Source organism: Neoarius graeffei, chromosome 4 (genome assembly GCF_027579695.1).
Source record: "Neoarius graeffei isolate fNeoGra1 chromosome 4, fNeoGra1.pri, whole genome shotgun sequence".
NCBI classification, from domain to species: Eukaryota; Metazoa; Chordata; class Actinopteri; order Siluriformes; family Ariidae; genus Neoarius; species Neoarius graeffei.
The window spans coordinates 18066741-18090399 of NC_083572.1; the positions used below are offsets into that span (position 1 = coordinate 18066741).

At 48.1% G+C, this 23659-nt stretch overlaps 1 protein-coding gene across 1 annotated transcript in view; it reads left to right on the forward strand.

Moving 5' to 3' along the window:
* dytn (dystrotelin) overlaps positions 1 to 23027 on the forward strand; it is a 76614-nt gene extending 53587 nt beyond the window's left edge. The window contains exons 13-14 of the mRNA XM_060918046.1: positions 14974 to 15472; positions 22840 to 23027. Of these exons, the coding sequence (XP_060774029.1) occupies positions 14974 to 15472; positions 22840 to 23027 (687 nt within the window). The remainder of the gene's footprint in view (positions 1 to 14973; positions 15473 to 22839) is intronic.
* Positions 23028 to 23659: the final 632 nt, after the last annotated feature.

The following is a 23659-nucleotide window of genomic DNA, read 5'->3' on the forward strand; positions in this document are numbered from 1 at the left end:
GACCTGCAGTGAGGGGGTAACTCTTGATGTTAGCTTGGGTCCACAGTATATGGTTCACCATATCCAGCTGCGTCCCCAACCTGACGAGGATATCCGCCCCAACAAAGAGTGAATGAGGTAGCTGGGGGACTACACTCATGAAGTGTGTGAATTCCTTTGCTCCAATCTGCAGGGATAAAGCACAAACACTGATAGCTTTGACTGGAGTCTGTGGTTGACCCACAGAAAGAAGGCGGTGGCTCTTGTGCATGAAGAAAGGGCCAGGGGTTCATTGGCATAATCTGTCGTACAAGGTTTGACTTATAACAGACTTCTTGGACCAGAGCATTAAGGCAGCATTTTGTATTGCTACTCCATTGACCTTGACATTGCCCCTTATGAGTGGGCAATTCTGAGTTCCCAAAGGAACAAAGAAAAGATTCATGGTCTTCCAAAGAATGTTGGTCACCAGGGGGTGCAGGCTGCCGAAAGGGAAGAGGACTCGATGCCCCTGGTGTCTCAAGGCCCGAATACCGGAGATCAAGCATAGAGGGAACCTGGGCCCTAGGAAGGCTTTGCTGTATCTGGTGGGAGGCAATCCTGTCACAAAGAACGTGTTTGCATCCAGCTGGACCTGCAGGTCTCGGGACTGCAAGTTGTGCTCAGACCTTCCCACTCTGGCAGTCAATGAGTGGGGCCAGTCTGTCCAGCAGATCCTGACCAATGAGTAACGGCTTGGTGTCAAAAGAACAGATGTAAATTGGATGGGACAGAGTCATTCCCTGAAAAGTGAGCTCCAACCATGCTTGTTTTGTGATTGGTGCTTTGTTCTGGGTGTAGCTGATGAGGTTGATGTCACAAGTCTTTGTGCGAACTGGCTTACCACAGGAAAGCATCGCTTGGGCGACCTCAGCAAAGGTATCTGCACACATGAGGCTAATCTCTGACCCAGTGTCTAACAAGGCTTGGACATCTATAATACCTTTGACTAGCACGAACATGTAGATGCGCTTAGCATTACCTTTCCAGACCAGATCACCTAAGAACTGCAAAAGAGGTGCATTGTGGGTGCTAGACCTGAATAACAGAGGAGGCTCAACCCCTGGATGGGTTTCCAGCACTGTGTTTGGGTCTCCTTCCCAGCCCACATAGTAGACCCTTGGTGGAGGCAGGGAGGGATCCTGGCCTAGTCACATGGGAGGAGGACCCTTATCACCCTTCTTTGGGTGACCCTCTGGATCCTTGGGGGAGCATTTATATGACATAACAAGCTGCTTCTTGATGTCATCCATGAGCTCCTTCAAGGTTTCTATTTCTGCCCTAAGTTGGCCCTTGGGTTTGGTCTCTTTGCCTTTGAACCCGCGCTGGGGCCATAACTGGACCGATCATTTGGTCTGCTATCAAAATGATTTCTCTGCGGCTCACGGGGGTAACGATCTTGTTATCAATTACTCTTCTCCTGGTGGGTTGGTTCCCTTCGTGGGTGACGGCCATCCAGCTTGCTCAGGTCATTGGTACCATAACCAACAGCTCTCCTGGGCTCACTTCGCTGGATCTTCCACCCGCCCTGTTGGTGGTTTTGTGGGAAGCAGTTTTGGGTGGTTGGTTTTCTGGTTGACCCTTCTGACAGTACTTTGCAGCCCTCTAATTCCAATGGTATGCTACCCTGAGATTGTACGTTGAGCACCCTTACATCCTCATCTGGGTTGTCGGTTGGGCGCACAACTGTCTCCCATGTCATCTGGGCCATCTGTCTGATTTCCCACATTGTTTTCTTACCTTGTCGGCACGTTAGCGTGATGTGAATGCACACACATGGGTGAAGATTGTGCAGAAACAAGGATCTGAAACCTCAGTCTTCTTCCAGGCCTGGTGCATTTCTGCCTTGGAAGTAGGCATTCCTCAGTCGCTTGTAGTACTCCCGTGGGGGTTCTACTCATTTATGCTTAATTTGAATGGTGCTGATGGTCGCCGATGTCTTGTCTGTGTAAGCTAAGTACTCTTCACGCAGAACCTTGCAGAGTTTGGAGTACTTGTCGTGGATATGGAGCGGCTGGGTTTCGATGAATGCATGAACGCTTCTACTGGTTATCTTCCAGATAAGCTTCGATTTCTCCCTTGGTGTGGCCTGGGGCAGGTCAGAGAGGCAATGTTCCACTTCCCTGAGGTAATCTTCAATGTTGGAGTTGCAGCTGTCAGGGTCGAATCGCTTGATGTCCTTTGCAAAGGAGTCAAGCTGGCGCATACGGAGGCCAGGGGAACAGTTCCTCTGTGTCCTCCTTGACCTTTGGGGAGGTTCGCTCTCTGAGCTACTTGATGATGAGTTTGATGGAGGGGGATGGAGGGGGATACCTCACATGGTACTCATCAGAAGAGGAGAAGGAAGAGTGTGTTTGTAGGTGGGGTTTACCACCAAATACTTCTAATTTCTTCTTCTCCCTTTTAATGGTTGGGAGCTTTGGGGGCCCCTCAAGTGCAGGTGGGTGTGATTCCACTCCACCGGGATTGCGAGGGGGGCAGCAACCTGGCACTTTGGTTTGGAAAGGGGGCATTTGGCGGCCGACCAAGAAATCTTCGGAGTCTGTGTCAGACTCGGCCCCTCTCCCAGCTCCTGGATCTGTTTCTGCCTTTGCCTCCATGGATGGTGCATGAAGCACTGCTTGGGCCCTGGTGCGGGTTTTGCAACTTTCTTCCTGGGCCCGGTCGTTGGCAGCTTTCCTGCTAGACCATTCAGCTAGCTTGAGTCTACGGGCACACTCCTCTAGCGAATTGTTGGTAAACTTGAGTTCATCGCACAGGGTCTGATTCATTGCGTCTAGCCGGTCGCGGCTAGCGCTCAGCTCCCTGTTCTCCCCCTGGGGCGTTTCCAGCTCCAAACGGGTATGTTGGTGATGGAACAGAAATAAATTACCTACCACCTCTTGGATGGTGATGACATCGCGTTGGGGATTCTGGACGTATCGTATCAAGCTGTCAATCTCTGTCTAACACTCATCCTGGGTTAATTGCCCAAGTTCTTCCCTTTCCTTAGGAGAGATTTTGAGGAGATCAGAGATGAAGTCAGAGAGGGGGACGGATTCCAGAAGAGGAAGGCTATCCTCCTCACCTCCTGACGTATGTGGGGTATGGCAGCTCATCCTGACTGCCTGGTTCGGGCATGGACCTACACCTGATGAGCTAGTGATGTGGGCACTATTTCTCAGTCTACCCCTTTTAATGTAAGATAATGTCGTGGCTACGAGGCGATGACAGACAGGCTGTGCTCAAACAGCAAAAATAAGAAAATGCACAGGTGATGTTCTAACCTGTGGCTTGCACCAACAACTAGATAATGATCCGTGTTATTCCTGTGACTCTTGTTTACTATCACTCTCTCTCAAAGTATGCCAACTACAACCCCGATTCCAAAAAAGTTGGGACAAAGTACAAATTGTAAATAAAAACGGAATGCAATAATATACAAATCTCAAAAACTGATATTGTATTCACAATAGAACATAGACAACATATCAAATGTCGAAAGTGAGACATTTTGAAATTTCATGCCAAATATTGGCTCATTTTAAATTTCATGACAGCAACACATCTCAAAAAAGTTGGGACAGGGGCAATAAGAGGCTGGAAAAGTTAAAGGTACAAAAAAGGAACAGCTGGAGGACCAAATTGCAACTCATTAGGTCAATTGGCAATAGATCATTAACATGACTGGGTATAAAAAGTGCATCTTGGAGTGGCAGCGGCTCTCAGAAGTAAAGATGGGAAGAGGATCACCAATCCCCCTAATTCTGCGCCAACAAATAGTGGAGCAATATCAGAAAGGAGTTCGACAGTGTAAAATTGCAAAGAGTTTGAACATATCATCATCTACAGTGCATAATATCATCAAAAGATTCAGAGAATCTGGAAGAATCTCTGTGTGTAAGGGTCAAGGCCAGAAAACCATACTGGGTGCCTGTGATCTTCAGGCCCTTAGACGGCACTGCATCACATACAAGCATGCTTCTGTATTGGAAATCACAAAATGGGCTCAGGAATATTTCCAGAGAACATTATCTGTGAACACAATTCACCGTGCCATCTGCCGTTGCCAGCTAAAACTCTATAGTTCAAAGAAGAAGCCATATCTAAACATGATCCAGAAGCGCAGACGTCTTCTCTGGGCCAAGGCTCATTTAAAATGTCATGGTCCTACCTGTGGTTTTCCTCTCATCAGTTTACATTCCACTCCTCTCCACTCAGTATTACCTGCCACGCCCGTATGCTCCTTCCCCATCAGGCTCACCTGCTGTCAATTACCATCATTAACTCTCATTTGACTTTCAGTGGCTGTCATTGGCTGTTGCCTATCACCTGCTCCCTTCCCTGTGTGTATTTAAACTGCAGTCCTCCCAAGCTTCAGTGTCAGATCGTCTTTCAAGGCATCGACTCCGTCAACTCTTCAGCCCTGGTAACCTGACCCTGCATTTCTGTCTCCATTCTTGCTACCTGACCTGTGACTGTGTTTCAGCCTGTTCCCAAACTCCTGTCTGTCGTGCTGTCCTGTCTGCCTGCTGAGAGTCTGCTCGCTGGGAGACCACCTGAACATCAAGGGCTGTCAGCTTGCAGCCCAACTACTCTGACAATGCCTGATCTTGTCTGATCTTAGAAGCTAAGCAGGGTTGGGCCTGGTTAATACTTGGATGGGAGACCTCAGATGACATCACCATGCTCCCACCAGCCATCCTTGCCTCTCAGTCTTCCTGTCACTGAACTTCACACACACATCTTCCCAACTCCCTTTCCCCTGCTATCAATAAATTTAACATTTAACTTGCGCTCTTGGGTCCTCGTCTGTTTGTCCTGACAGAATGATCTGACCATCATGGACCCAGCACCCTTCCTGACCAGCATGGGAATTGAGCCCGAAATGACCGCCCTGCAGTGACTGGAATGCACAGAGGGAGACATAAACCGGATGCTCGGCGACATTGCATCTCTGCTCCAGCTTGGCCACCAACAGAAGCAGCAACAACTGTTCCAGCAGCAGCTAACCCAAGTACTCACCAATCTCACCGCTCCAGCTCCGTCTGCACCACCAAGCCCCTCTCCTGTGGCTTCTCCTCGAAATCCAGTTGTTCCAGTCCTGGTGGCACAGCCTCTAGCTCCCGGTGACCCAGAACCGAAGATCGGTAATCCGGAACATTTCAATGGTGACCCAAACCAGGTCCGGCCATTCCTGACCAGCTGCCGTATCCAGTTTTCTCTGCAGCCCAGGACCTTCTCGACGGAGGGAGCCAAGGTGGGGTATGTCATCACTCACCTGACCAGCCGGGCTTGGCTGTGGGGGACAGCAGAATTCGACCGGCAGACCCCGGCCTGTGCCTCCTTCGGTGCCTTCGCTGAGGAGATGTTAAAGGTGTTTGACCTGGGCTCGTCAAGAACAGAGGCGTCACGAGCGTTGATGAGTATCCGTCAGGGCAACCGGACGGTGGCGGACTACTCCATTGACTTTCGTACCCTGGCGAGGCGCAGTTCGTGGAACATGGCGGCACTAGTGGACGCCTTCCTCCACAGTTTGGCGGACTACGTCAAAGAAGAGCTCGTCTCCCATGAGCAACCCCCAACACTTGATGAGGCCATTGCCCTTGCCGTATGCATCGATCACCGTATCCAGATCCGCAGACGAGAGAAGGGGCGTCCGAGTCAACCTGCCACCCGCACTCGGGGTGAGTTTTCCGCTGCCCAGTTCCCGCCTGTCATGCCCCAAAGCCAACATAATCAGCCTGAGCCCATGGAGATCAACCGCGCCTCCCTCACCCCCGAAGAGCGACAGCACCGCCTAACCTCAAACCTGTGCCTCTACTGCGGTGGGGAAGGTCACCGTGTCACCACCTGCCCGGCAAAAGCCAGAGCTCACCAGACGTAGGGGAGATCCGGGTGAGCTCGACATATATCCAGTCTCCCTCCATCCGAAAACCCCTGCTTCAGCTCCGCCTTCAGTTTCCCGACACCACTTGTGCCCTGGCCGCCCTGGTGGACTCTGGAGCCGAAGCAAACATCATGGATACAGAGTTCGCATGGCAGCTGGGTGTGGGCCGTCACCATCTCACTCCACCCGTTCCTGTACAAGCGCTGGGTGGACATCGTCTCGGCACAGTGACACACATCACAGCCCCCGTGACTATGCTGCTGTCAGGAAACCACCAGGAGTCCATCCAGTTCCACCTCCTACACTCACCCGGCCAACCACTCATCCTAGGCTACCCGTGGCTCCATCAACACAACCCCCAACTTGACTGGGAGACTGGCACAATACGAGAGTGGGGAGGGGGCTGCCATCAGACCTGCTTAAAGGGAGCCGTCCTGCCAACCAACCAGGAGACCACCAGCTCCGCCCCTGACATATCCAAGGTTCCTGTCTGCTATCACAACCTGAGAGAGGTGTTCAACAAGTCCAAGGCCACGTCTTTGCCCCCACACCGACCATACGACTGCGCCATCAACCTCCTGCCAGGCACCGCACCCCCGAAGGGCCGTCTCTACTCCCTATCAGCCCCGGAAAGAAAGGCCATGGAGGACTACATAAATGACTCTCTTGCTGCTGGCATAATCTGTCCGTCGTCCTCTCCTGCCGGAGCTGGATTCTTCTTCGTGGGAAAGAAGGATGGTTCTCTTCGCCCATGCATAGATTACCGGGGCTTGAACGACATTACGGTTAAGAACTGCTACCCTCTGCCACTACTCTCCTCCGCCTTTGAACTGCTGCAAGGGGCCACAGTGTTCACCAAGCTAGATCTTCGGAATGCTTACCATCTGGTGCGAGTGAGAGAAGGCGACGAGTGGAAGACTGCGTTCAACACCCCGACAGGACATTATGAATATCTTGTCATGCCATTCAGTCTCACCAATGCCCCAGCAGTGTTCCAGGCGCTGGTAAACGACATCCTCAGAGACATGCTCAATAAGTTTGTTTTCGTTTACTTAGACGATATTTTGATCTTCTCAAAAACCCTGTCTGAACACACCCACCATGTCCAGTTGGTCCTGCGCCGCCTGCTTGAAAACTCGCTGTTTGTGAAAGCAGAGAAGTGCGAGTTCCACGCTCAGTGTGTCTCGTTCCTGGGATATGTGGTGACCGAGGGCAGCATTCAAATGGACCCTGCGAAGGTGTCGGCAATGACGTCATGGCTGGTTCCAGAGAGTCGTAAGAAACTGCAGCAGTTCCTGGGGTTTGCCAACTTTTATAGAAGATTCATCCGGGGCTACAACACCATGGCAGCCCCACTCACCGCACTGACCAGCATTAAACAGCCTTTCCAGTGGACTGCAGCAGCTGACAAAGCCTTTGAAACCCTCAAGGCCCATTTCACTTCAGCTCCCATCCTCCGGATGCCTGACGCCGAGCGGCAGTTTGTGGTGGAGGTAGATGCTTTGGATGTGGGAGTCGGGGCTGTGCTTTCCCAGCGAGCAGCAGAGGATGGCAAGATGCACCCCTGTGCCTTCTACTCCCAAAGACTGACCCCAGCAGAAAGCAACTATGACATCGGCAACCACGAGCTACTGGCTGTCAAGCTCGCCCTCGAGGAGTGGCGCCACTGGTTGGAGGGGTCTAAGGTTCCGTTTGTGGTCTGGACTGACCACAAAAACCTGGAGTATATCCGGACAGCCAGGAGGCTAAACTCCCACCAGCGCCGGTGGTCATTATTCTTCACCCGATTCAACTTTGTCCTTTCCTACCATCCTGGCTCTGATAAAATCAAGCCCGATGTACTCTCCTGGATGTTTCAGAAGGATGAGGCATCCAAGGAGGAATCAACACCCATCCTCCCAAGCCCCTGTGTCATTGCTGCCCTGACCTGGGACATCGAGGAGCAGGTTCGAGAAGCCATCAGGGACCAGCCAAGCCCCAGCGCTTGCCCCTCCAACCGTCTCTATGTCCCAGCCAGTCTGAGGTCTCAGGTCAGTCAATGGGGACATGACTCCCACCTGGCCTGTCACCCCGGGGTCACATGCACCCTCCATCTGCTGTCTCAGATGAGGTTGATGAGGAAGGACATCCAGGATTTTGTGAGAGCCTGCCCCACTTGCAACCAGCACAAATCCCCCAGTCAGCCCCCAGCTGGGTTACTCCAGCCCCTGCCAGTACCCATGCATCCCTGGTCCCATGTCTCCCTGGATTTTGTTACTGGTCTTTCTCCGTCGGAAGGTAATATGGTCATCCTCACCATTGTGGACCGCTTCAGTAAGATGACCCACTTTGTGCCTCTCCCAAAACTGTCAACTGCGAAGGAGACTGCCCGGGTCATCTTAGAACACATCTTTCGAGTCCACGGCCTGCCCAGGGATATCGTGTCTGACTGGGGACCGCAGTTCTCCACCAGTTTCTGGAAAGAATTCTGCCACCTCCTCGGGGCCACTGCCAGTCTCTCATCTGGGTTTCACCCACAGTCTAATGGCCAAACAGAGCGCATGAACCAAGAACTGGAGAAGGCACTTAGGTGTGTGGCTTCACGCAACCCCCACGCCTGGGCTCAACATCTGCTCTGGGTGGAATATGCCCACAACTCCCTCACCAGTTCTGCCACCAGACTCTCCCCCTTCCAGTGTGTGTATGGTTATCAACCACCTCTGTTTGCCAGCCAGGAGGGAGATGCCACCTGCCCGTCTGCTCTCGCCTACGTCCGCCGCTGCCGCCGCACGTGGGCCCAGGCCCGCACCACACTCCTGAAGTCCAGTACCAGCTATGCTATTGGGGCTAACCGGTGGAGGACCCCTGCACCTGTTTATCATGTCGGCCAGAAGGTATGGTTGTCTGCTCGAGACCTACCACTGCGGGTGGAGTCACGCAAATTGGCGCCTCGCTACATCGGACCCTTTCCCATACAGAAGGGCATCACTCCAATGGCAGTTCGGCTGCTGCTGCCCAAGACCATGAAGATACATCCCACCTTCCACGTCTCCAAACTCAAACCAGTGCACGAGAGCCCCCTGGTCCCAGTAACACCGCCGCCCCTCCCCCACGCTTCATTGATGGTGGACCTGTCTACACGGTCCGGCGACTGCTCCGCTCTTGACGGAGGGGTAGGGGCATCCAATACTTGGTAGACTGGGAGGGTTATGGTCCTGAGGAGAGGGCATGGGTCCCCACTGGAAGGATTTTAGATCCGGCCCTCATCGCCGACTTCCATCGCCTACACCCTGACCAGCCCTCCATCCGACAGGGTCAACGTAGGGGTTCTCACCGGGCGGATCCACTTCCAGACCCTGCCCCTGCTCCAGTGTCCGAGTCTGACACTGAACCGAATCCTGGGTGGGGGCCCTTGGATGACGAGTCTTCCGACAGTGAAGATGGTGTGGAGGCTATGGACACTGACCGGTCAGAGGAATTCTGACCCTCCACCGGTATTCCCCCTCCTCCCGCCCGTCTTGGTGGATCTGTGTCTAGGGACTTCTGGAGCCGTCCCTTGGGGGGGTTCTGTCATGGTCCTACCTGTGGTTTTCCTCTCATCAGTTTACATTCCACTCCTCTCCACTCAGTATTACCTGCCACACCCATATGCTCCTTCCCCATCAGGCTCACCTGCTGTCAATTACCATCATTAACTCTCATTTGACTTTCAGTGGCTGTCATTGGCTGTTGCCTATCACCTGCTCCCTTCCCTGTGTGTATTTAAACTGCAGTCCTCCCAAGCTTCAGTGTCAGATCGTCTTTCAAGGCATCGACTCCGTCAACTCTTCAGCCCTGGTAACCTGACCCTGCATTTCTGTCTCCATTCTCACTACCTGACCTGTGACTCTGTGTTTCAGCCTGTTCCCAAACTCCTGTCTGTCGTGCTGTCCTGTCTGCCTGCTGAGAGTCTGCTCGCTGGGAGACCGCCTGAACATCAAGGGCTGTCAGCTTGCAGCCCAACTACTCTGACAATGCCTGATCTTGTCTGATCTCAGAAGCTAAGCAGGGTTGGGCCTGGTTAGTACTTGGATGGGAGACTTTAGACATCACCACCATGTTCCCACCAGCCATCCCTGCCACTGAACTTCACACACACATTCTCTCAACTCCCTTTCCCCTGCATCAATACATTTAACTTGTGCTCTTGGGTCCTCGTCTGTTTGTCCTGACATAAAATGGACTGTGGCAAAGTGGAAAACTGTTCTGTGGTCAGACGAATCAAGATTTGAAGTTCTTTATGGAAATCAGGGACGCCGTGTCATTTGGACTAAAGAGGAGAAGGACGACCCAAGTTGTCATCAGTGCTCAGTTCAGAAGCCTGCATCTCTGATGGTATGGGGTTGCATTAGTGCGTGTGGCATGAGCAGCTTATGCATCTGGAAAGACACCATCAATGCTGAAAGGTATATCCAGGTTCTAGAGCAACATATGCTCCCATCCAGATGACATCTCTTTCAGGGAAGACCTTGCATTTTCCAACATGACAATGCCAAACCACATACTGCATCAATTACAGTATCATGGCTGCATAGAAGAAGGGTCCGCGTACTGAACTGGCCAGCCTGCAGTCCAGATCTTTCACCCATAGAAAACATTTGGCGCATCATAAAACGGAAGATATGACAAAAAAGACCTAAGACAGTTGAGCAACTAGAATCCTACATTAGACAAGAATGGGTTAACATTCCTATCCCTAAACTTGAGCAACTTGTCTCCTCAGTCCCCAGACGTTTACAGACTGTTGTAAAGAGAAAAGGAGATGTCTTACAGTGGTAAACATGGCCTTGTCCCATCTTTTTTGAGATGTGTTGTTGTCATGAAATTTAAAATCACCTAATTTTTCTCTTTAAATGATACATTTTCTCAGTTTAAACATTTATGTCATCTATGTTCTATTCTGAATAAAATATGGAATTTTGAAACTTCCACATCATTTCATTCCGTTTTTATTTACAATTTGTACTTTGTCCCAACTTTTTTGGAATTGGGGTTGTAACTATACAGGGTATTATGGCAACCGAACTTGTTTCTACCAATGGCTACTGGTGATACTGTTAGGGGTGGTGGAGATGTGGTGAGATAGGATCCAAAAGCAGAACATGACACAGACATTAATCCAATAAATAAGGGGGTTTAATCCAGGAAAAAAGGGCATGGCAAAAATGTAAACAAAGATGAAAAAAGTAGCAAAATATTCCAGGGGAAAAAGGAGACAAAAAACTTGACAAAAAAAATGAGGCAGACAAGGACAAGAAAAAAACGCTAGTGCAAAAAAACATGAACAAAAAACGTTAGTGCAAAAAACCATGAACGAGAAAAAATGCTAGAGGGAAAAAACCATGAAAAGCATAAATGGCACAGAAACAGCTAGAGTAGCAAAAGAGACATTCTGGCAAAGTCTGAGAATGGCGTTTAAACAGGCAGTGGCGAAAACCAGTCACTTACAGTCACTTACTCCCTACTAGCTGTGTTCACAGTATGACTGACACACAAGACTGTTAGTTAAACAACACTGGTAAATGACACTATCACCACCCTGTAATTAGCCCAAAATAAATCTCTGGTATAGCCTTGGCAATTCCACTTGACTAGCCTATTACTGAGTAGAGGCCTGGAATGGCTCAACACTAAATTTATCCATTATTGCTACAAAAATCACTGAGGCCAACAATACCAATCCTCACACGGGGCACCAAAATATGTAGGTGCAATAGGCTTATCGAATCAGTCTCATGTAAAAAGGGATCAGTCTCATAAATTCATTAATCATTAATTCAAGTGTCTAATAGTTTATAGCTAAACTATTAAAACCAATGGAATAACTTAGTGGTGATGCTGCTATAGTTTTAGTGAGTATTGTAGCTCTAATGTAATACATTTACTCTAGATCTATAACATTAATATAACAACTAAATGGGCGAAGGCAATTAGAATACTTGTTGGCAGAGGTTGGCACTCAGTGAATGTTGTAGCAATAGACAGGACACAGTTTACTCCAAAGGTACCATTTATTGAAATAGCTGACACGAATTAGCAAACTAATACTGATCAGATATAGCAACAATAGCAGCCAAGGAATAATTCAATATAAATGGTGATACGATGTATACAAGTAATAATCAGTAGTGTATAAAGCAATAGTCAGTAGTAAGTAGAATAAAAATCAGCAGTGAATATGATGATAACCAAGGCACTAATGGTGATCAGAAGTAATGGGCTATATGCAAGTGTTATAGTGTGGGGATCAAATGAGTGTAGGGGCGAGTGAATGTTAAAATGTGAGAGGGAAATCATGTGTTTGTGTGTGTCTGTGTAAGTGTGTGTGTGTGAGAGTGTGTGTGTGAGTGTAGGCATGTGGGTGCGTGCAGGGGCGCTGCCAGAAATTTTGGGCCCCATGAAAGATTAGAATTTTGGGCCCCCTAACTTTGCCCACCCTCGTCACAATTGCACTATTGTCATTATTTGACTTTTGATAGCCCATGGACCTTGAGTTTGTGACTTTGTTATTACATTTTATGTATTAACCTACCAGGGACTAGATGAAAACTGGTCAGTGACTAATTCTGGTGCATTTACAATCACAAATGAAAATTCAAGATTTTGCCACATGCCTTCTTGTGCTAGGACAATTGGTAGTGAAATGTGTGATGTGATGTGACTGCTAATAAATCATAGAAAAAGTTTTCTACTCCATACTCAGTAGCCTTACAAATGTTACCCATAAAAGATAGGAAACATCTTATTATAAATTTATTTCAAAGTGACACGGAGTGACATTTCAATTTGATCAATTACGTACGTATTTCTTCATATGTTGTAACCTCTATTCCTCTTTTATGTGTGCTGCGCTTTCTCCAGCTCCTCAATTTGAAACCAATGGTTTAGAACGTGTGAACATTCCACACACGTAACCATGTCAAACACTTGACTGGTGTCCGTTATTAGCAACACTTTAATCTAGCAAACTGTATATGGCGCTCGCTCATTAAAAACTTCAATCCTAAAGCATTTATGGGTTGTATTGCTGCTTAACTCCTTCTCCAAAGGGGGGTTCAGTGGTTTGGTAGGGCAGAGGTCCCCCTGAGGCTAAATCTGTGCACATTTAGGGCACCCCATTAGTTATGAAACTGGTTATTAGCACTAGTTATTAGCACCAGCATAACGTAATATTTCATCTTGTTTATCACACAAGTCAGTTCAGTTATTAAAATGGAAAAATGTCACTGTACAAACTGTAAAAGTGTTCTCTTGATAGGCTAATCCAACCACGTTCATACTGTTCATTTACCATTCACTAATATTTTGAACACACATGTGAGCGATTAGCTACCTTTCTTTGGGAAAAACTGAGTGACCAGTTGCCTGGCTCTCCAGTCCCTCTCAGCTTTCAGCTGCCTTTCTTTACGTTTTTGACAGCCACTCTTCATATTTAGCGATCATAGACTGTACGCACTCCACTGCTGGCTGGCTGGCTGCTGCACCGCGACACAGCAGCAAGTAGTGTTGCACTGATCAGCACACAGGTTTAACGCATCGCGCTTCTACCAGAACTGGACCATACCATTTCGCAAAAGGGGGAGGGTTAAATGACAATATGTTGAAGAACTCAAGAAATAGACAACCTTGTTCAATTAGCTCATTTTACCAGATGGAATATTGCATTGTTGTTATTTCAAAAGTCATATTAAAATCATTAAAAGCATATTATCAGCCCCTTAAAGGGCCCCATGGCAGTGCTGGGCCCCTAGAATTGTTCTAACCTTTCCCCCCCGGCGGCGCCCATGGGTGCGTGTGTGCAGCTGCACACTAACGAGATGAGGAGGAGCTAGGGAGAGAGAGAGTGTGCAGGTGCACGACAAGGAGGAGGGGAGTGAGGGAACGAGGCTGTGTGTGACATGCAGGCGAGAGATAGGTGTGATATGTGAATGTAGTGTGCGAGCCTTTGTGCTAGGCACCGCCTAAAGGGGGGATGGGCAACAAGGAGAGCGCACGAGGGAGAGTAACAAAGGATCTGTAACTTAAGAGCTAGTCTCAACTAGGCCTTAAACCCAAACTTCTACCCAACCCTTAGCTACTCCTGAAATCCCAATGTTGAGGGGTGTAGTGCGACAGAGGGAGTTAAAGAGAGAGAGAGAACACATGCACAATCTAAGTAATACGAATAGTAAACAAATCAAATCAAACAACACATGGTCTAAGACCGACGTTCATGTGAATCAAAATGCGTACATTTAAACCATGAATGAATTCAAATAAACAACACTCTTCACATTAACTAGCCACAGCTAAGACTAACAATTGCCCAGATGCCAGCCTTACTTGAGATTGCTCTTGTTTGGCAACCGAAGGTGCGTCGTCTGTTATCTGAAGACAGCGAGGAACGCAGGCCCAAGGAGAAAACAGTTCTGTTCCTTTTGCTTTTACAGCTCGTCAGCTGAAGACCTTCGGTGTCCCGTCGGTCGTCTAATGATCTGGAAGGAATCTTGCTTGTAGTTCGTCGATGTTGCAAAAGGGAAAAGGGATCTGGTTGCGTTTTCTCTTTTAAAATACTGTGTGGGCTGCAGTAACTAACCAGTTCAGTTATTATTACAACTATGCGAAGATCAAATGCATTGAACTTTGGCTAAAGGTCCTCTATCAATAGCTCGTTCTTTGTTCTTCTTTAGCACAGATGCAATGACGTCTCTTTTACGCATGGGGATCCACCACCAGAGAGAAAGAATTTTGATTCCACCGCAGGTTTTAAAGCACAGTTGTGTCATCACTGTATTTGGTATCTGGTATCATCTCTGTATCCAATACCATTACAGTGAGTGTTAGAAGAATGGGCAGAGATAGAACATGGCATTGAGTACAGGGATTGTTGTGTTCAATGCTGTAACAGTGAAAGGGGAGAAGATGGGCCATAAAGTGAAGCAGGGAATTGTAGGTACTATGGCTACAGCATGGCAGCCCCCTACAATATATAGTTTTAGAAGGTTTCCATTTTCAGTAATAATTTAGTTCGGCTGAAGAGAACATACATGGCTAACTCGTGAAACATTCCTGATTTTCATCCTGTGCAGGCATTGAGCGTGAGAGGAAGAGATGAGTTTACCAGTGACAACCCCACCCCTCCTCCACAACTACACAGCGGAGATGACACCAGTGAGAAACAGTTCACAGAAGCTGAATGTCCAGCTTCATACACCAGCTCCACTACAGAAAAGGATCAGGAAACATCAACAGTGGAAGTGAGTGAGAGAGAAGAGCAGATGGAGGAGGAAGAGACTCTGAATCAAGTGCAAGAGGAAGGGTATAGAGATGGAATAGATACTGAAACCAGTGTGACTGAGACAAAGAAAGAGGTCCAACTTGTAGAGGAGTGTGAAGAAGAAGAAGAAGAAGAGGAAGAGGAAGAGGAGGAGCCACACATTTACAGACAAGAGCTTATTGGAAAAGATACAACATTAGACAGATCCATCATTGTGCAGGATTCTGGGACAGATAACTCAGATGAGGAAGAAGAACTACTTTGTGACCTCGTGCAGAAACTTCAGGTTGCACTCCTATCTCCACCAACAGGCAAGTGTACAGGGTGAAGGTCACTTGCATACCTGAATCGGTTTGCAACATTGAAATGCCACTTAATTTTCCAATATCCCTTTTTGTAATGGGAGATGCTTAAAGGCAATTAACAAAATCACATTCAGTCATGACATGAAAATTACACACTAATATGTGTGAAGATTAATTACTTATTCACAGTGTATCTTTATAAATTGGCATTCTTGGCTCTATGGTATGATGTGAAATGGCTGTCTTCAAATGAAGACTATAGACCTGCCTCTTCACAGAGTATTTAAAGGAGCAGTAATGAAATAGTTGCTGCACTAGTTTACAGTGGTGCTTGGAAGTTTGTGAACCCTTTAGAATTTTCTCCATTTCTGCATAAATATGACCTAAAACATCATCAGATTTTCCCACAAGTCCTAAAAGTAGATAAAGAGAACCCAGTTAAACAAATGAGACAAAAATATTATACTTGGTCATTTATTTATTGAGGAAAATGATCCAATTTTACATATCTGTAAGTGACAAAACTATGTGAAACTCTAGGATTAGCAGTTAATTTGAAGGTGAAATTAGAGTCAGGTGTTTTCAATCAATGGGATGACAATCAGGTGTGAGTGGGCACCCTGTTTTATTTAAAGAACAGGGATCTATCAAAGTCTGATCTTCACAACACATGTTTGTGGAAGTACATCATGGCATGAACAAAGGAGATTTCTGAGGACCTCAGAAAAAGTGTTGTTGATGCTCATCAGGTTGGAAAAGAAGCCAGAAGGCTTTTGAAAAAATGTTTTGTGGACGGATGAGACCAAAATAGAACTTTTTGGTTTAAATGAGAAGTGTTATGTTTGGAGAAAGGAAAACACTGCATTCCAGCATAAGAACCTTATCCCATCTGTGAAACATGGTGGTGGTAGTATCATGGTTTGGGCCTGTTTTGCTGCATCTGGGCCAGGATGGCTTGCCATCATTGATGGAACAATGAATTCTGAATTATACCAGTGAATTCTAAAGGAAAATGTCAGGACATGAACAGGACATGAACTGAATCTCAAGAGAAGGTGGGTCATGCAGCAAGACAATGACCCTAAGCAAACAAGTTGTTCTACCAAAGAATGGTTAAAGAAGAATGAAGTTAATGTTTTGGAATGGCCAAGTCAAAGTCCTGATCTTAATACAATTGAAATGTTGTGGAAGGACCTGAAGCGAGCAGTTCATGTGAGGAAACCCACCAACATCCCAGAGTTGAAGCTGTTCTGTACAGAAGAATGGGCTAAAATTCCTCCAAGCCGGTGTGCAGGACTGATCAACAGTTACCGGAAACGTTTAGTTGCAGTTATTGCTGCACAAGGGTGTCACACCAGATACTGAAAGCAAAGTGTGGCAGTGGGGGCATGGTCAAGCGTCGGTCTGTGACCGCAGGGCGGAGTCAGGGAAGGTAAGTGGCAGAATCACTGCACCTGATGTCAATTAACCTGTGTTTGTGTGTCTTCCCCCATGACCATGCCTTATATAAGGAGAGAGAGAGCAGAGGAAGGGAGCTCTCTCCCCACCCAGACAAATGATGTGTGTGCGTGTCTGTGGTACTGGGAGATTGTGAAGGCTGAAAAGCTGAAAATAAAGAGTTTTGAAAACTCAGTTCTGGCCTGCCGTACTTCTGTGCTCCACCCATTCAAAGTCTTACAGTGGTGCCGAAACTTGGGGCCGGAGCACAGAGGAGAACAGCCCCATGGAGTCCTCCCCCTTTGTGGACCTGATCCACGCCCTCGCCACGGCCCAACAGAGCCAGCAGCAGACGCTGGTCGCCCTCTGAAAGGAGCAATCGCAAAGGCTTGAGGCCCTGATGCTGGCGCAACAAGAAGATCGTCAGGCATTCTGGCACCTCCTCGCCAGAATCCCTCGTCAGAGTCCCCAATTTTGGGGACTGATTGGCCGGGATTTCGGGAGTTAATGACTCATTTAGTGAAGAGTGGGTCCTGCCATAGTTCAGCAGGGGGAGGTCCCGGTGTGGCATTGGTGGGAGCAGCTGTCACAGAGCCGTCTATGTCATCACCGTGTCAGAGTGAGGAGCATCAGGCTCCTCCTCCCTCTCTCGGGGAATCCCTTGTGGATTTCCCGTTAGAGCAATTGCGAGATGAGACTCTGCGACATGCGTTTGACCAAGTGAGAGTAATCAATGGTCAAACGCTCCAGCCAAATGCCACCCCATCCTTCCCCTATTTCTCCATTATGAGGGACAGATTATAGCAAGTGACGCAGGACACTCAGACTAAGGAGACGATCTCACAACTTTTGATCCCAAATAGCCGCCGGGAACTGGTATTCCAGGCAGCTCACTTTAATCCCATGGCTGGGCACTTGGGGCAGGATAAGACACTAGCCCGAATAATGGCCCGGTTCTATTGGCCAGGGATTCGCGGCGATGTCCGTAGGTGGTGTATGGTATGCCGTGAATGCCAGTTAGTAAATCCAGCAGCCATTCCAAAAGCGCCTTTGCGCCCTCTACCATTAATTGAGACCCCGTTCGAAAGAATTGGGATGGATCTCGTCGGGCCATTAGATCGGTCAACACGAGGGTATTGCTTTATTTTAGTTCTGGTGGACTATGCAACGAGATACCCGGAAGCAGTGCCTCTTCGCAATATCTCAGCACGTAGTATTGCAGAAGCACTCTTCCACGTCATCTCCCGAGTCGGAATCCCCAAAGAGAGTCTGACTGATCAAGGCAGTTCATTTATGTCACGCACACTGCGCGAACTGTATGGGTTATTAGGAATTAAGCCGATCCGCACCAGCGTTTATCACCCACAAACGGACAGTTTAGTTGAACGATTCAATCGCACCCTAAAGAATATAATTAAAAAGTTTGTACATGAGGATGGATGCAATTGGGATAAATGGCTCGAACCCCTGTTATTTGCAGTGCGAGGGGTCCCACAAGCCTCCATGGGGTTCTCCCCGTTCGAATTATTATATGGGCGTAAGCCATGTGGCATCCTAGATGTACTGCGGGAAAATTGGGAGGAGGGACCTTCACCGAGCAAAAATGAAATCCAATACGTTATTGACCTGCGCGCAAAACTCCACACACCTAACCCAGGAGAATTTGTGGCAGGCCCAAGAACGGCAAATCCGCCTGTACGACAGGGGTACGCGCCTTAGGGAGTTCACACCGGGAAATAAAATACTCGTACTGTTGCCCACGTCGAGCTCCAAATTGATCGCCAAGTGGCAAGGACCCTTTGAGGTCACACGGCGAGTCGGGGACGTTGACTATGAGGTGAGGTGAATGGACAGGGGTGGGGCGCTACAGATTTACCACCTCAATCTGCTCAAACTCTGGAACGAGGAGGTCCCTGTGGCGTTGGTGTCGTTAGTTCCGGAGAAGGTGGAGCTGGGGCCGGAGGTTCAAAAAGGGCCATTGACATCGCTTACCTCTCCGGTCCCCTGTGGAGACCACCTCTCCCCGACCTAACTCACGGAGGTTGCCCAGTTGTAGACCAAATTTTTGGACGTGTTCTCGCCCCTGCCCGGCCGCACCCGCCTCATAAAACACCATATTGAGACACCCCCGGGGGTGGTAGTGTGCAGTCGCCCTTACAGGCTACCCGAACACAAGAAGAAGGTGGTTCGGGAAGAACTCGAGGCCATGCTCGAAATGGGCATCGTCGAGGAGTCCCACAGTGACTGGAGCAGCCCGGTGGTCTTGGTTCCCAAGACCGACGGGTCGGTCCGGTTCTGTGTGGACTATAGAAAAGTCAACGCAGTGTCTAAATTCGATGCGTACCCAATGCCTCATATTGATGAGTTGCTGGATCGACTAGGCATGGCTCGCTTTTATTCGACATTGGATTTGACAAAGGGTTATTGGCAGATCCCCTTGACTCCACTATCCCAAGAAAAAATGGCCTTTTCCACACCATTTGGCTTACAGAAATTTGCCACACTTCCTTTTGGGCTGTTTGGGGTGCCCACTACGTTCCAGCGGCTTATGGACAGGGTCCTCTGCCCCCACGCCACCGCATACTTGGACGATATTATAATCTATAGTAATGACTTGCTGCGGCATCTGCAACACCTGAGGGCCATCCTTGGGTCGCTGAGGTGAGTGGGTCTCACAGCCAACCCGAAGAAGTGTGCGATTGGGCGGGTGGAAGTACGGTATCTGGGCTTCCACTTGGGCAATGGGCAGGTGCATCCCCAAATTAATAAGACAGCAGCAATTGTGGCCTGCCCAAGACCAAAAAGGGGGTGAGACAGTTCCTGGGGCTGGCTGGCTACTATTGTAGGTTTATACCTAATTATTCAGACGTCACCAGCCCGCTGACTGATCTCACTAAAAAGGGAGCACCAGATCCGGTCCAGTGGACGGAGCAATGCCAGCGGGCTTTCTTGGAGGTGAAGGCTGCACTGTGTGGGGGCCACTGTTGCACTCCCCTCACTTTTCTCTCCCCTTTATGTTGCAGACGGACGTGTCGGACAGGGGGCTGTTCTGTCCCAGGAGGTGGAGGATCGCCCTGTGCTGTACATCAGCAGGAAGCTGTCGGTGCATGAGGGGTGCTACAGCATGATAGAGAAGGAGTGCCTAGCCATCAAGTGGGCGGTCTTTGCCCTCCGCTACTACCTGCTGGGACGCCCTTTCACCCTCTGTTTGGACCACGCGCCCCTCCAGTCGCTCCACCGCATGAAGGATGCCAACGCGCGGATCACCCGTTGGTATCTGGCACTCCAGCCCTTTAACTTCAAGGTGATCCACAGGCCGGGGGCACAGATGGTCGTGACGGACTTCCTCTCCCATCGGGGGGGGGGGGGGGGGAGTCGGCTGCAGGCCGGATGGCTGCCCGGCCTGAGTCGGGTGGTGGGGGTATGTGGCAATGGGGGCGTGGTCAAGCGTCGGTCTGTGACCGGAGGGCAGAGTCAGGGAAGGTAAGTGGCAGAATCACTGCACCTGATGTCAATTAACCTGTGTTTGTGTGTCTTCCCCAGTGATCACGCCCTATATAAGGAGAGAGAGAGCAGAGGAAGGGAGTTCTCTCCCCAACCAGACAAATGATGTGTGTGCACGTGTCTGTGGTACTGGGAGATTGTGAAGGCTGAAAAGCTGAAAATAAAGAGTTTTGAAAACTCAGTTCTGGCCTGCCGTACTTCTGTGCTCCACCCTCCCACTAAAAGTCTTAAGGCCAATTTATGCTGACAACGCAGTCCTCACAGACGGTGTCGCAGATAGCATCTGCATAGCCCCCCCACCTTCGCAGACGCTCTGCGCGCACCTCCCAAAAATTGTGACCATCGCAAAAGCCTCTCAGACAGCGTCACAGACAAGAGGGCTCTGATTGGTCCACTCTACATCCGCTGTACATGCACTTCCACTTACCTACTTTCCCGGTTTGTTTTGTTTTCACGACCGGCATTTTTAAACACAAGAGCGAAGATGGAGCAGCACGAAGAGCAGTTGATCGAGGAAGTGAGGAAGTACATACATCTATATGACTCCAGTTCTAGTCATTATAAGTAACCAGAGGATAAACACTCCACTAACCACACCCACCAACTACTCCTAGCGATTTTGTGCCCCCTTGCATTGTAGTGGTGAATAACATCGCGCACGCCTATTACTCCCCGCTCAACGATAAATTACAACTGTCTGTGAAAAGCTATCTGCGAAAGCCTTGTCGCAAGAGCATGCAGAGGCCTTTACACAAAGGTTCACATACTTTTGCCACTCTTTGATATGTAATATTGGATCATTTTCCTCAATAAATAAACAACCAAGTATAATATTTTTGTCTTATTTGTTTAACTGGGTTCTCTTTATCTACTTTTAGGACTTGTGTGAAAATCTGATGATCTTTTAGGTCATATTTATGCAGAAATATAGAAAATTCTAAAGGGTTCACAAACTTTCAAGCACCACTGTATATTAACTCTCCTTTAGCAGGGTTTTAGCTTGATTGTACATTATTCTCAGACACTTACCTATTTGTATTAACATGAAGATACTTTTTTGATGGAAGCTAGAAAGCTTTACTATAAGTCATTCTGGATAACAATGTCTACTAAAATGCTGTAAATGTACACTACCGTTCAAAAGTTTGGGGTCACCCAGACAATTTTGTGTTTTCCATGAAAAGTCACACTTTTATTTACCACCATAAGTTGTAAAATGAATAGAAAATATAGTCACGACATTTTTCTGGCCATTTTGAACATTTAATCGACCCCACAAATGTGATGCTCCAGAAACTCAATCTGCTCAAAGGAAGGTCAGTTTTATAGCTTCTCTAAAGAGCTCAACTGTTTTCAGCTGTGCTAACATGATTGTACAAGGGTTTTCTAATCATCCATTAGCCTTCTGAGGCAATGAGCAAACACATTGTACCATTAGAACACGAGTGATAGTTGCTGGAAATGGGCCTCTATACACCTATGTAGATATTGCACCAAAAACCAGACATTTAGTAGAATTTAGCTAGAATAGTCATTTACCACATTAGCAATGTATAGAGTGTATTTCTGATTAGTTTAAAGTGATCTTCATTGAAAAGAACAGTGCTTTTCTTTCAAAAATAAGGAAATTTCAAATGCCACTTTTCCACTACCAACGCGGCTGAGCCGGGCTGAGCCGTGCCGTGCTGAGTTGGGCTGAGTCGAGCTGAGCGGGGCTGTTGGAGTTGCATTTCGACTACAACCGCGCTGAACCGTGCTGGCTGGAAGTGGGTGGACACATTGGGTGGAGTTAGCGAAAGTGGGTGGACGTCAGGTGATGTCGTTAGGCGGCGCAAACAGTGACATCAGTGACCTTTTAAGCGGTAGTCTCACAACCTGGAGAGTAAACAATAAACCTGGAGGACATGGAGTCGTTAGTGTTGCTGGTCTTGGTGCTGTGGCTTGTTGTCGCCGACAACGCCAACAGATACTGGCAAGAGCGTATAGATGAGGCGAGGCGCATAAGGCTTCATAATTCTCGTAATTCTCCTTCTTCCGGGTTTACGGTGTTTACAGATCCCAGCGTGCTCGCGGGGCGTGTGTGGGCGTGTGAGGACACTCCTCCTCACCAATCAGTGCACAGGGGAGTGTCTCCTCACGCCCCTAGCCTCACTCAGCTCGGTTTGGCTCACTTCAGCCCTACTCCAAAACCGTGCGAGTTTTGGGGGCTGAGCAGGGCTGAAGTGAGCTGAGTCGTGCTGTTCTTAGATAGTCGAAACGGGAGCCGTGTCGGGCTGAAGTGAGCTGAAGCGAGCTGAAGTGAGCTGAAAAAGGGTAGTGGAAAAGGGCCAAAAGTGACCCCAAACTTTTGAACGGTAGTGTAAATAAGGGTATCATAAAATAGCTAACATTAATTTTATTTATATTTGTTTCTTCTCTCTCTTGCTATACAGAGTGTGGTTCGTGTCAGACAGAGGCACTGTTACAAGCAGCAAGAGGGGTTGAAGATTCAGTATTTTATCTTGTTACTTCTCTCAAATCAATCACCTCACCTGGACAGGACATGGAACTGGGCTCAGCAAACAGTGGTCCGCACGACAAAGACTTGCGCTACCAAGGAAATTTATTTTCCCACCAATGAAACAGGAACATTTTCTTCTTTTGCTTTAGAAATTTCAGAGAGAAACGAAGGATTTGGATGTTTACACAACAGACTTACAGGATCAATGAAATTTGGCAGTTTGGCAGTAAGAATTTATGACTCATATTTAGTCATTGCCCATTTGCACACATCCCATACTAACTGGCCTATTTTGTTTCTGTCAGCTGAGAGACTCCTGTTATTACCAAGCAAAAATCACTGCAATTAACCAGGAAGACAAATGCCATTCCTCCCACCACAGAACAGGGCCAATTTTGTAAATGACTTTGGTGTTATCTGGATTTGAATCTCCCATACAGACAGTTGCATGTTATTCTTTGCACAGATGCATTTGGGAAAATGTTTAGGCTGTTAGAAATAATCTTTTTACGGAAACACCAAACTTATTATTTGAGGCCTGTAATACTGTAGGGTATTTATTGCTGCCAGGCTCCTTCTTCCAAACCATGTTGGTTGCCCAACACCCAATCCCTGACACACACACACATACGTTTCATACCTTTTTAATCATTCTTAACCAAACCATACCATGCAACACTCAACCCTACTTTAACAGTTGTTGCAGAGCCAATGTTCTGTTTATAACTCAGAAGTCATCAGTTCCAGTTCTG